At 36.6% G+C, this 15,205-nt stretch overlaps 1 protein-coding gene across 8 annotated transcripts in view; it reads left to right on the top strand.

Annotated features, from left to right (window-relative positions):
• Positions 1-15,205, top strand: part of CTNNA3 (catenin alpha 3) — a 1,692,711-nt gene that overhangs the window by 1,219,236 nt on the left and 458,270 nt on the right. For all 8 annotated transcript variants that reach the window (XR_006209119.1, XR_006209117.1, XR_006209118.1 and 5 more), the window contains one exon: positions 4,712-4,912. Coding sequence is in view for 4 of the 8 variants with exons in the window: in XM_042960559.1 (XP_042816493.1) it covers positions 4,712-4,912 (201 nt within the window). In the remaining 4 variants the exon portion in view is untranslated. The remainder of the gene's footprint in view (positions 1-4,711; positions 4,913-15,205) is intronic.

The raw sequence follows: 15,205 nt of genomic DNA, 5'->3' as shown, positions 1-15,205 counted from the left end.
ATTTAGTTTTACTCTGAGCTCATATACAGTGGGTAGCTATTCTTACCCTTCCCAGTTTAAGAGACTTAACCTCTTTTGCCTTATATATAACTCAGTCTCTTTAGAAAAATAAATCTTTACAAAAAATATCCTTTTCTCTCTTCCCCTCTTCTCCTTAGAATTTCATTTTAGGTGTGCAGATATCAGGGGAGGAAATAGTTGATGGTATATTATTCCCCACTCAATGGATTATAACATAAACCCTCTACTTCTTCCGGCTTTGTCATTGATATATTCAAAGTCTGGCTTTGGGAATTAAAAGAAAACAGACTTTTACCTCCCAAACAGTCTGGTTCTTGCAAATAAAATGTGCTTGTACTTCCAGTATTTTCTTTGGGCTATGGATTTAAACTTCTGCTTTGGAGGTCAAAAGCCAATAAATTAACTTTTTGGTCTCACTGGGTTTTTGGTTTGTTTGTTTGTTTGTTTTCTACTTTCTCTAAGGCAAAGTCTAGCTTTCAATTTGGAAAACTGAAGAATTGTGAAAAAATCATAGAAAAAGTTTAAATGCATTTGAAAATCTTATAGTGTGATGCTTGCCGCAGTGACTGAAGATGGAGTTACCCAGAGAAGTTTGCAACAGATGAATTACCTTTTGTCTAAAATCCATTCCTTTACCACTTTGTTTGTTACTGTTTCCAACCTAACAGAAATCACCCTTTGCATCTCTGGAAGGCTATAAAATGATTGATAAGAATTGCTAGTACTTCAGCAATTCTCTGCTCTACAAATAATGCACTTCTGGCTTTGCAGTAACACCAGGACATTCCATTCCTCACCCCAAATCAAATGTTAAATGGGCACTCTGAAACGAAGACAAATCTTCAGTCAATTCTACAAAAATATCATATTCTGAATGTGCTGTTCTATAATAACACATTGTCTTTCTCTTAAACCTCATTTTAAAAATGATGTGAATGTTGAGTCCAAGTGCCTCTACAGTTGGAAAAAACCAAATGGAGGCAGAGTTCCTAATGATCTTTGCCATGTCTAACAAGTAAACCTATTTCATTAGCAAAGACTTCAGAGTATGCATCAGTAGGAAGTTTTATACAAGGTATTTGGTGTTTAATTTCTTTCCTAGAGTTTTAAGGTTATATAGCTAGACATATAAACTCCAGCTATCCTGAAGGTCCTTCCAGCTACTTAAATTCACTTGAAATATGAATAGCAAAGACATAATTGTTTTTAAGAAATTAGTTTAATGTTTAATTACTGTACATATGTGGGAGGTGCCCAGCATTCTTATTTTCTTTTTCTGGCACTCTATGTTTAGAATTTCATGCAAATCACTTCGAGCATCTTGTGAAACATTCAGGGTAATGGGAAAGTGTCACAATAATGGAAATGTTGCAAACCTTTCCTAATGCTTTTGTGCTATATTTAATCTCAGTAATTCAGAAGATCATCATCTCCAACATTCTCAATATAACTGCTTCAGGTTAAGTCTGGTTATATGTTTCTCGTCACTTATTTCACTTATTTTCAACATATTGTATACATTCATGTAGGACTTTTCTTTCCATATCTGATCTCCCCTCTCTAATTCTTCAATGTGATTCATACTATGGCTTCTGATTGTATTGCTCAAAGCAATAACCACACAAATTTTAATAAGGTCAGCAAAAAAGAACCAGAAAAGTCTTTGCTATGTTTTTATTCTCTGCTTTGAATAATAAAATAAATTGGTGACTGTATATCATTGTTCTATAGCAGAGGTGAACATTCGATTCACTCTTAGTGAATATTCTTTGTATGGTTTTTTCCTGCGCAAAATCTACTAGGAAAAAAATAATTTGTGGCGGCTATGATTTTGCCTTTAATTAAACAGAAATTACAGTTTATTAGAAATTAATCTTCCAAAAATAACCACTGTTTTTCCCTAAATATTTTTTCACTATTTTAGGGCTGAACAAAAACAGCTCTACAATCTAAAATTAACCAACTTTAGTGAATACAGATAAAACATTCATTATATATACATGTGTGTTTGTAAACTAGTAGTATTAATTTATTTACAATTTTTATGTTGATTTATTTATTTTGAGAGACAGAGAGAGTGCATAGGAGGGGCAGAGAGAGAGAGAGAGAGAATACCAAGTGTTGGGGAGCCCAATGTAGGGCCTCGCAAACTATGAGATCATGACCTGAGCTGAAATCAAAAGTCAATTGTTTAACCAACTGAGCCACCCAGGCACCCCAGTAGTATTAGTTTAAAAACAACTTACCAACATATTTGAAAAATAATAGCTTCTTAATGTGTCATTAAAGTACACATCTATGGACTTAAAAAAAAAGTTGATGATTATATACCTTCCACATTGAAACTTGTACTTTCAGTTCCAGGGGAAATATACAATTTCTATTGAGATAGGACCATGCTTGGATTTATTATAGGCCTTAATGGCACATTCATGACTGAACGCTACAAATTAGGTGAAAACTCTAGTGAGTTTATAATGAAGGTTTTCAGTGTTTAGGTTTTTTTCATGCAAACGAACAGACTGTCCTTTATATGAGTTAATTTGTCTAAACTTAAGTGCCCAGGTATTTGTCTACCTAGGTTCCTAAACCATGATTTAGGATTTAGACAAAACAATTTACTGGTCCTAGGTGTGTTATAAGGGGACTTTATTCATTCACCCAACAAACATTCCTATTGGTCTAACAGGTGCCATGTATTATACTAGGGACTAGATATGATACCTCAAGCAATAAAATTGAGAGATAGATTGATTAGTACATCATTAAAACATGGGAAGAGCCTGTAATGAAAACATATAAGCCATTTGATGGGAATCCTAAATAACATAGAACCAAATTTGTCTTACTATAAGTCAGCATGGATTTCCTAAGGAATGAACATTTGACTCATGCTTTGAAACAATGGTAGAAGTTGATCAGGCAGACTAAAGGAGATTGGCAGATGAAATACTATGATTTATAGTAAGAAATATATATGTGGGGCATCTGGGTGGCTCAGTCATGATTTCACAATTTTTGGTTTCCAGCCTACATTGGGCTCTGTGGTGGAGCCTGCTTCAGATTCTGTTGTCTCTCTCTTTGCTCCTCCCCTGCTCACACCATCTCTCTCTCTCTCAAAAATAAACAGATATATATACATACATATATATATATATATATACATATATGTATATATACACACATATATATATACACATATATGTATATATACACACATATATATATGTATGTATATATACACACATACATATAAGCACATATGTATATATATAGTTTTTGTCCCATTTCTGGCATGGAACCTTAAAACTTTTGGAATTTCCCAAATGATGAGAGCAATAAAAGTGTTTTTGTTATGTTAATGAGGTGACATTTGTATCCCACCCCCCATCCCACTGTGGGGTGATTGCCAGGGTAATTAATCAACCTTGTGATTAGAAGGTTGCAATTATGGAATTTCAGTCCCATCCTGTGGCCTCTGGGGTGGAAGAGGGACTGGAGGTTGAATCAAGTGCCAAAGGCCAGTGATTCAGTGATTTAATTAATCATGCCTGTGTAATGAAGCCTCTATAAAACCCCAAAAGGACAGGTTTTGGAGAGAGGCCAAGTTGGGAATACTTGGGGATGCGTGGAAAATGGCACACCTGGAGAAGGAGCGGAAATTCCTTGCCCTTCCCACATATTTTGCTTTATGGAATTTTCACCTGGCTGTTTTGAGTTATAAGAGCTGAATCTAGAAAGTAAAATGTTTCTCTGAGTTCTGTGAGATGCTCTAGAAACTTAAACCCAAGGAGGAGGTTGTGGGACCTGATTTGTGGCCAGCCAGCGGGGTCAGAAGTACACATAACAACCTGGGCCTAAAACCGGCTCTGAGGTGGGGCAGGGGGGCAGTTTCATAGGACTGAACCCTTAACCTGTGGAATGTGATGCTATCACTGGGTGGTGAGTGTTGGAATTGAATCGTAGAACACTAATTTGGTGTCCAGAGAATTGTTTGTTGGTGTGGGGAAGTGAACATCAGTTGAATGGAACTCCATGGTTTTCTTTTTCTATATATTTGGGATACCTGATATTTTTAAGTGTTTTATAACCTGTATAGTGTTGCTTTTAATCAGAATTAAGCATTCCATCATTCTATCATTCCACTATTTTAATCTAGAAATTTTCCTCAATTCGTACTGATCAGTCACTCAAATCTAAAACTGAGTCAGTTGGAACTGAAATCTAAAATAATATGTAATTTCTGGGGCATCTGGGTGGCTCAGTTGGTTAAGCATCTGATCTTGATTTCAGCCTAGGTCATGACCTCGTGGTTCGTGGAATTGAGCCCCGCATCCAGCTCTGCACTGACAATGTGGAGCCTGCTTGGGATTCTCTCTCTCTTTCCTCTCACCTGGTGTGTGCTCTCTGTCTCTGTGTCTCAAAATAAATAAAATACACATTTATTTAAAATATAATAATAAAATACACATTTATTTAAAAAATAAAATATGTCATTTCTAAAAGTACAGATAGAAATATAAAATTTTATATTTCACAAATTTTGCCATCAAAGAGATAAAAGCAAAATCATGCCTTTTTTTTCTTTCAAAATTGTCAATGTCCTTTATTCCCATTGGGTACCACCTCTGAGGTCAGAAGTTAACATGGATTGTAATATGCACCGCTAATTTGATCTGTTTGCTTGCAGAGAGCCATATCCTAGAAGATGTCAACAAATGTATCATAGCCTTGAGAGACCAGGATGCTGATAACTTAGACCGTGCTGCAGGTGCCATCAGAGGACGGGCAGCAAGACTTGCTCATATTGTCACAGGTGAAATGGACAGTTATGAGCCGGGAGCTTACACTGAAGGCGTGATGAGAAATGTTAACTTCCTTACAAGTACTGGTAAGTCTCAGTCCCCAGTAACAGCTGCACTATTCCTGATATTTGAATCTCTGTGGCTACCAAATATTCATACACGTGGAAAGAAGATCTCTGCCTGTGTTGTTTGTTAAGCAATAGATTGCTCCACCATCTGATAGGTGCTTGCCTCTTGTGGTTAGATGATTTGAAATTTATTTCTAGCAGTAAATATATTTATTGGGAAAGGTAAGTGTTTTATAAATATGTGTTATATAAATTAGCTACAGACCTTAGCCACTTATGAATGTTTAGTAATGCCAGAACTGTTAGGATATATCATTGGGCCAGATGTTATAAGTACGTAATAGTTTCCAAATCCTCTTTCAGCTGTATCATTGGTACCCCAGGTTTTTGTTTATGTTGCTTAAACAGGAAACTGGTCCTATGGTTCCAGAGAAATGCTCTGTACTGTCTTTCACAGTCTGTTTGCAAACATTTTGTTCTTCAAAATCTTCAGAATCTTCTGTGATTACTTGACAAATACGGAATGAGGGGCACCTGGATGGCTCAGTTGGTTAAGCGTCTGACTTTGGCTCAAGTCATTATCTTGCTGTTTGAGAGTTTGAGCCCCATATCAGCTCTCTGCTGTCAGCGCAGGGCCTGCACTGGATCCTCTGTCCCCCTCTCTCTCTGCCTCTTCCCCACCAGCAAGCGCACTTTCTTTCTTTCTCTCTCTCTCAAAATTAAATAAAAATAAATAAATAAATAAATAAATAATAAAAAGAAATATGGAATGAGGATTGTGTTTTGGTTGAAGCACCCAGTTTAATATTTTTTTTTAGTTTTTTAAATGTTTATTATTATTGAGAGACAGAGAGAGAGAGAGCATGAGCATGGGAGGGGCAGAGAGAGAAGACACAGAATCTGAAACAGGCACCAGGCTCTGAGCTGTCAGCACAGAGCCCGAAGTGGGGCTCGAACTCACAAACTGTGAGATCATGACCTGAAGTCGGATGCTTCACTGATTGAGCCACCCAGGTGCCCCTAATAATTAAAAAAATTTTTTTAACGTTTTATTTATTTTTGAGACAGAGAGAGACAGAGCATGAACGGGGAAGGGTCAGAGAGAGGGAGACACAGAATCTGAAACAGGCTCCAGGCTCTGAGCTGTCAGCAAAGAGCCCGACGCGGGGCTCGAACTTACGGACCGCGAGATCATGACCTGAGCCAAGATCGGATACTTAACCGACTGAGCTACCCAGGCGCCCCTATTTTTAAACAGGGAAGTAAATGCTTATTTTGAATCACTCAGTAAAATGGCATTCTTATATTAAACACTATTAACATTTCTCCAACAAACTTACAGAAGCATTTGATTTCATACAGATTTAGAAGAAAATGGATATAATTTGAATAAGGGCAATCAATTATTTTTATAAATCATCATGGCAGAACTTTTTCCTGTGAAAACCCTTTGTATTCTGTGAAATCCTCAGTTTGAATTTTTCTTACTAATTAACTCAACACTAGGGTGATGGTGCACCCATGATTACTAAAATATTTGAAATTCCATATTTAAGGCATTGATTCTACCTAGAGAATTGTTCTTTATGTTATGCAGAGGACATATCAAATTCGGATGATCCGTACATTGTTTTGTTAAAGTGGTAGAAGGAATAAGGATGGGTGATTTTGCAGGGACAGGAGAGGGAGCTGCTTCTTAAATTTAAATGACTAAGGGAAACCCACCAATGGTGGAATCAACCTTCAGTGGGGAGTAGTTCTGAAGAGGCATACCACACAGTTGGTACAGAATTGATGATTAATGTCACTGTTTTCCTAACAGCTTGATCTAGAAAATCATTGGTGAATCTTGGCACAAGGTTTTCTCATAATCTCTTTAAAAACATTTCTAAAATAGTGGAACATTGAAGATAGGCTAAGGAAAGATGGAGAGGGTCCATTGGTACCTGTTGATACTATATTTCTATATTATACCTATAACTGTTGATAGTATATTTCTATATTATACCTATAACTGTTAATATTATATTTCTGTAACAACTCAAAAGCCACCGGTGTTCCAGATACGGCCCTGGTGGTTGTCATATGGCATGTACCACACACCACATAATGACGTATGGCGATATATTTAGTTAAGGAAATAAATATATTGATTAATTGTGTTAATGGTAGTTCTGCGTCTTTTCCATGAACTAAATATGACTGGTCTTCTTGTTGGTCAAAATCAAGTACAGAGATACCTGATATTTTTTTTCTACTTTCTGAGAATAGAATTATAAGTAAAAGAAGAATGCACTAGGGGTTCTCTTTTTAGCCAAATGAAAATTTCCTTCAGGGAGTTGAATAGGTCAGGTCTACCAGGATCTTACATATATCTTGCCTCTGTCTCAATTTTCTATTCATATTAGTAATGTCCTTTGGACCCACTGTTATGGTCAGAATGTCTGTATGACGTACCAAGCTTACAGTTTCATTTTCTATAGGATAGAGTTTATATGAGCTGTAAGCAAAGAAATAGAAATGAAATTCTAAACTGTCCAGGATGTGAAGTGTATTGTAAGAACCCTGTTCACAATCAATTCTTATAATCTGAAATAAGAAAATAAAAATAAAGCAAAGTTATTTATGCCTTTAATTACAAGTTTGTCAATACCTCTATGATTTATAATGGCCTATGAGATAACTAACCAATATTGGGTACAAAATTCATTCATTCAGAAGATGGAGAAGTCTTTTTCCTCTAATTAGTTGTATATAACTTTAATTAAAATTCTCCAGGTAAGTCATATCCTGTGCCCCAAATATAATAAGTATAGAATAATTCTGGGCTGTTCTGTAAGTCTCATTATTAATGTAACTATAATTTATGACTTTCCAATTTTGTCATTTTAGTTTTTCAAATAATTTTTTGACTTATCTTTGGAGAAATATTCTCATTTTTTTATATGTCTAATTCCAGACTTTTCTCCAGTTTTTCTTGAAATTTATCAAAAGCATGCCCTACTAAAGGGAATTCTGAGCAATAAATTAGATGAAAATGCTAATTAGATCAGCTTGATCTTAACCAAAGCTGAAATATGTGAGCATTTTCCCTCCCGTAGAGATACTATGAAAAATACTTCCAACTATTCTATCCTCCATAATTAAATAACAGAAGATGTTCATCTTTGTTCACATCTGCTCATCACTCGGACTTATTATTTATAAATAATCATCAAATTAAGTAATTGGAAATGTCATGTTTTGTGTCATGAAGCCTTAATAGTTAACATTTTAGCAAGTGAATGGTCTCTACACAGGTGGCCTTTCTTTTTCCTTTTCCCTTATACAGTTCTCAGGTCTTGACCCTGCTTCCTGAAAATCACTTAATAAGGAGCTTTTGTGAATTGTTTTTATGACCCAGACTTCCTTAACACTGCAAAATTTGCCTTAAAGTACTGTAATCAATGATAAAACCTAAGCCCTGCTTATCTAAATCACAGAGTGTTTTTGGAACATTGCACCTTTGATTTTAATCAGACTTTGTGGCTCATTAGCACATTTTCAAGATTTGATGATCTTGTAAGTATTTCCTCAGCATTAGGAAGCAGGGCTGCCCTGTTACATTGCAGGAATTCGCACTGTTCATAAGCCCTAGCAAGTCGGCTTTGTGTGAAATGTAGGCAACATCTGGAACACTGCATTTCATTCCGACAGAGGCATAATTTTGTCATCTCCATGTGGTATTTTTTATTCTGCCCAATTTTTCCGTTATGAAGCTTATTCATTTGTCAGGATTTCCTGATAGGAGAGGGGAAATATATTGACTGTTTTTGGTTAAATAACAAACCTTATCAATTTTAATGTGAAGGCTTAGAAGTTACATTCCTACACCAACTTTAGTTCTTTCACGCTAGGTTTGGGGAAAAACCTAAACCAAGAGGGGACTGAAAACAGTATTTTTCGGATGTGATTTATGGACTCTTATCAAATTCAGAAATTAGCAGTCCCCAAAGCATCTGTTGCAAACCACCAAACTCCACCTGGTTTCAATGTCAGCCAGCCTCATGGACCAAAACAGAGCAGCCACATAAATAAACCTGACCAAGATATCCGGGTGGCATCCACTGCTGGCAACTTGCAGTGAAGACAAGCAAAGGGTTATTCATCAAGTACTCCATCAAACCCAAACTGGAAAATCTGTACCCAGAATCCTTCCCCTAATAGAATGGAGAAGAACCATATGGTTGCAATTTTTCTTCTTACAGACACATTAGACAGTTGAAAAGAATCTAGAACCAACGAATACTTCCAAAATGTTCTTATACATTTTTCTTACAGCCAGCTTGAACCATAGACTTTTAAAATGAATTTTATCTAAAAATAATTTAAAAAATGTTAATAGCAATAAATCCTGTCAAGTCCCTTTCATTTAGTATTCTTCACGTCAAAATATCCTACATTTTGTAGCCAGATGAAAACATGTTTATTTACTATCCTTATGTTGCATCTCTGGTCTATAACCTTAAATAATTATAAGATAAAATGCAAAGACTTTAGTTTTTAGCAGTTTTTGCCCTCCACAATCCAGCAGAGTCTCATAATTAGTCATCCATATACTAGGTATGACTCAATATGACTCAAAATAATTTTTATGTGTCCAGTAGTTTTGAACAGTACAATTTTGTTTTGTCTTAAGAATTAGTGTCTAATTATATATATAATGACCTATATAAATAACCTATATATTAAATACACATATAAATAATATACATAACATATACTTATAAATTACATTCATTATATATATGGAAAAACTCAGATGAGTGGCTTATTCTAATAAATGGGAAAGTCTGGCAACTCTAGGACAGAGTTTGCTATGAAATTGGCTGGAGCTTAGTGCTGTTTCCTTTTCATTGAGCCTCAGTGATAGTCTCCACCATGCCATAGTCTCCTCCACTCCCTTTCATCATATACCTAGCTGCTTAACTCACTTAATTTATCTGTCTAAACTCTATTGGCATTTGAGTTCACCTGAACATGCATTTCTAAGTTGTTGTTTTTTGGAGGTTTTTTCTTCCTTTTTTGGGCCAAAGGCACTTTCTACTCCATCTAAGTTGGTAGTTTCACATTTCATTTTCACATTTTATCTGTCTTTCAAGAAACAGCTCATATCCCATGTCCTCTGGGAAACTTTCTTTACTTCCTCTGGTAGCAGGGAATTCTTTCTGGTTTCATGTACTATAGATTTTAAAGGACTTACCACTCAGTCTTATCATTCTAGATAACTATATGCTGTTGATGAACTCTTAAGATATACTTACACAGAAATGACTTTTTCCTTCAACATAGAATATAAGCTATAGAAGAAAATGTTGTATGTCTTGCATTTTTTAAATTTCTCTTTGCATCTTTTCCAGACCTACCATTGTGTCTTGCATGGTGTTAGATTAAAACAAAACAATGCAGCAAAACAACCCTTAAGTTGTGTCTATATGCGTGTACTAATTCTATTCTAACAGTGAAAAGTCTTTTCTTCTCTAGTGTCCCTCTAAAATTATAACTATTGTCCAACACTTTCTCAAATGCCACCACCTTCACATAGTAGCTTCTGATACTGTTTCAGTTAGAATTAATTGCCCTGTTATATATGTTACCATTGGATGAGCTTGTTCTCTAGTTAATGGCTATTTCATTTTGCCTTGTATCATAATCAGTCCTTTACATACAAGTTTCTCCAAGCAGATAGTAATGTCTTTAAAGGCAATCACCATACTTTATTATTTTTATGTTTCACAGTAGCATTTTACACATAATAGAGGTGCCTAAGTCATTTTCCCAAGTTTAAATTTAAAATTCACGCTAATATTGTACTGTGATACATTCTAATACAGATATGCAAATGAACCAGTTATCATCCCCGTTCAGGGAAAGACAAAAACAAAACTCGAAAACAGTAGACTGTGTCAAAGGCTTGAGCAAAGAAAAGGTCAGGGAAGTAATTAATTACTGTCCAGAGTTAGATATTAGCTACTTCCAGAAAACTTAGGGTCAGATGTCTGAAAGGTCTTTAGCAAGCCTTTGAACTAGAGATCACGACTTCTGTGTATTCTATTACTTACAAGAACCATCCTTGAAGTGCATCTGGTGAAAGATCCCATTGAACCTAATTTCATTAATGGTTCTAGCAAAGCCCTGTACGGGGATAGCAACCATGCCTTGTTTTGGGAAGCTGTTTTTGGTGAACTTCCTTCCCCTGGTAGCAGTTTGAGAGGGCCTCCTAATTATATGCTTTCTTACTTTTGGCTTCAGCTAGAATCTACACCGTTTAACACAGAGAGCATTAACAAGAAGCTTCTGTCTGTAGATCATTTGGTTAACCTGGATAGCAGGGTGTCTTCATGTTGGTGATGCTAAAATCAGAAGCTAAATGACAACCCAGCCTGGGGCGCCTGGGTGGCTCAGTCAGTTGAGCGTCCGACTTCAGCTCAGGTCATGATCTCACAGCTCGTGAGTTTAAGCCCTGTGTTGAGCTCTGTGCTGACAGCTCAGAGCCTGGAGCCTGCTTCGGATTCTGTGTCTCCCTCTCTCTCTGCCCCTAACTCACTCGCATTCTGTCTCTGTCTCTCTCAAAAATAAATAAACATTAATTTTTTTTTTAATGGCAACCCAGCCTCTGTAAAGCAAAGGGAGATCCCATGGCATTGGAAGTACTTCCATTGCTGTAGGATTTGGGGATCCTGCACCACCACTGTGAGTTGAAGAAAGCAGCTACTAGAACTTCTGAGCAGAAACCTGCTTTCTGCCTAAAGAGAACTGGATTTGAATAGGATCCATATTTAGTTAGCGGGCTAAGGATACTTTTTTACCTTGCCATTTTAAGTAGTTAGAAATATAAACTTGTCAGGAAAAAAAGTGCTATAAAAGCTGAAATCTGTGTGTACTGGGGATGCAAAGGCTTTTTGGATCTTTTTGATAAGGGTAGATCCTGAGAGAACTGCGTGGAATAACCCAAAAAACCACTGTGGACAGTAACTTTACTAATAAAAAGAATACATTCTGACATGGTAGAAATTTATCATCAAAAGAGGAAATAATATGGAGTGCTTAAAAGTGAATTCATAAAATCATAAAGAGGGCCTGAAATATTCCTATGTCTGGAAAATATAAAATATCTAACGGTGAGGCTGATGCTAAGTGAGGTATGGGTAGGGAAGATGAGTTGAGATGGCCTAAAAGGAAGAGAACATTGACAAAAGAACTGGGGAGTATGGACCTGCTGGGTGGATATTCATCAGTGCAAAGATGTGCTAAAGGTCTTGTACCTTCTTTAAGCCTAAAACTCCTATGACCAGGCTTAGATGCATGTTCTCCAGCCAAAAAAGACATTATCTGGAAAGAGAAATAGGATGCATTGTTCTTTCTGATCCTATTTTCACAAATTTTCAATAAAAAAGACTAATTCAGGGTTATTTCATGATCCTTCATGTGGTAGGGCACATAGAAATATAGCATATATAAAAGGATTAAGCATGAAGCTCCGGTTTCAGATCTGGATTTCAAGCAATGGACTCTAGCTATGGGTAAATTAAGCAGAAAAAGAGACAAACTAACAAACACAGAAGATAAGTGGAAAAAACAGACTGCAAGGGATGTTGCATGTAGGAATCTGGTTAGTCATCCTAAAGAAAGAGGTACCATTCCTGCCCTCTCTGAACACTTAATACTATTATTAGCATCATAATGTTGTAACACTGGTCCCCACAGATAGTGCATTGCTATCACATTCCAGATACTTCCACCAATGAATAAAATCCTAAGGAAATTCCTGCTTTTGTCCCACTTGCTCTGAATTCAACTTCCTCAGCGGAAGCATCATATTTGTGGAGTTTAAATCATGTGCCCACACCTCGACTGCTGGTATGGGGCAAGGGGAGTTTGCAAGTACTGGCTTTGAGCCCCTATGGAGAATAGTGCTTGGCCTCATACTGAGACCCTCATACAAGCAGATTCCCTGGTATAAGAACAGGCTTTGTGGTCTTGCACAAAGGGAGATGGTGTGTTAAAGAGCAGGAGAGGAGGAACATCAACAAGGGAGGGAAAGGGCCCAAAGAAGGGAAATTGAGAACTGATTTTACCAACTTAGGCTGGTCACCATCAATGTCAGGACAACAGAAGTGCTTCCAGAATCACCCAGTTAGAAGCACTGTATTAAAGCATCTTGCCGTCAAACCCATTTTTTTTTTCTGATGGTTTATAAAATCTAAAAACAAGTATAAAAGCATGCTTTCTTCCTGGCAGATCTATTAAATGAGGTATTATGATAACACTTTAAACCTAAGTATGTCCAGAGTGGATGTGCCTTAACAGAATGTATGATGTGAATGTGATTCTGTTGCCAAGAGAGTGGCAAAGATGGACGTATATGAATCTGTGAAGTCCTGTAAAAAAGTGAAAATGAGGCGCCTGGGTGGCTCAGTCGGTTAAGTGTCTGACTTTGGCTCAGGTCATGATCTCCCGGTTGGTCAGTTCAAGCCCTGCGTCAGGCTCTGTGCTGACAGCTCAGAGCCCTGAGCCTGCTTCAGAGTCTGTCTCCCTCTCTCTCTGCCCCTCCCCAACTCACACTCTCTTTCTCTCTCTCTCTCTCTCTCTCTCTCTCAAATATAAATAAAAAACATTAAAAATTTAAAAGAAAGTGAAAAAATTACTCTTCAATGGTTTCTTCTTTTATTCTTTAACAACAATGACCAAAAATTAATAGGATTATATTCTATTATTGTTCAAATGTACAGTGATACTGTATCAATATGTATGATTTTGTTCTAAATCCAAAGGGATGGGGATTTTGACTTCATTTATTTTAAGATTTACTAAGGGAGACATAGTAAACATATTTTGTAAAAGCATAAACTAGTTCCTTCTAAATCACAGTGTGTGCATAACCACCGGGAAAAAGAAGTGGCTGTTTATTTAAGGCAGAGGGGATCAGAAGCTCTGGGGTCTTAAGCAGTGTTAGGTCTTTCCCAGCAATCCTGAGAGCTACGGGGATCAATACCTCTAAATAATAATAACCCTCTAAAACACACCCGTGTCACAACATAGTCAGGAAGCTCTGGACTAGGCTATTATCTACTGGGTAGTCCAACAATTAAGTCTCTTTATAGTAGAATTACTGTAAAATGTTTTGTGAATGGGGTGCCTGGGTGGCTCACTCGGTTGGGTGTCAGACTTCGGCCCAGGTCATAATCTCATGGTTTGTGGGTTCGAGCCCCACGTCAGGCTCTGTGCTGACAGCTCAGAGCCTTGAGCCTGCTTTGAATTCTGTGTCCCCCTCTCTCTCTGCCCCTTCCCTACTCACACCCTGTCTCTCTGTCGCTCAAAAATAAATAAACATTGAAAAAATTTTAAAAAAATTAAATGTTTTGTGAACTGTAACATAGTATATGTTTTTAAAAATGGAGACAAGTATCTGGCAGGAGGCTCTTTCCTTCTACTTCATCTTGAAAGTCAGATTTATGAAACTAATGAAATAACTCCCTTCAGTTGTTATAAATATCTGTTTCATGTATTAATAGCCCTCAGTTGTAAAGACAGTTAATTTTACTTTTTTAGAGATGTTTATATATAGCCTGGAAAGTCTGCTTATATATTTATTGATATGAGCTGGTAAAACTTTTATATACTCATCTGTAAAACTAAATTTGAGGCTCAAGGTCACTGACTCTAGAAAATGAACTGAGGTGGTATGGCTGTCAGATTTTGTTTCCTCTGGCTTTGAAGTGAACATTAACCATGAGAATGTATAAATCATATTGCATATCCTTTGGTGTCAAGTAACTGGTGTGGACTTCAGAGCTTGATTGACTATAGTTTTAGCCATTTCCTCTCCAACCTCTCTTTTCCAACATTCTTCATGTCATTTTTTTTCTGGGATTCTTTAAATGTAGTTCTGGTTGTACGGGCATGGTCACAATTGACATGATGATATCGCCACATTTCTGAGATGAGAGTATGTGTAGTAAGTGAAGACGTAAGCATTTCTAAAGTAAACGGTATCTATAGCTATTGCCAGAATAAGGCAGTATTACGTTTGTACTCTTAGACTTTGTGGATATGAAAACAAATGCTGAAAAATCATACCATTGTAAAGAGAAAAACAAATTAGCAGGCCTACATTTTCAAATGACAGTGCTATCCACAAGCTTTATTAATAAATGTGAATATTTTCTTCAGTAAGTCAACAACTTATTATGATTGGGTAAGTTAAGGATTATTTCACCTCTTGGTGAAAACTATAACCTTGGGAAAAACTATGAACATAGTGTATATCTC

This window comes from Panthera tigris, chromosome D2 (genome assembly GCF_018350195.1).
Source record: "Panthera tigris isolate Pti1 chromosome D2, P.tigris_Pti1_mat1.1, whole genome shotgun sequence".
NCBI classification, from domain to species: domain Eukaryota; kingdom Metazoa; phylum Chordata; class Mammalia; order Carnivora; family Felidae; genus Panthera; species Panthera tigris.
The sequence above is the reverse complement of the archived record's forward strand: the minus strand, read 5'-3'. Positions and strand labels throughout refer to the sequence as shown.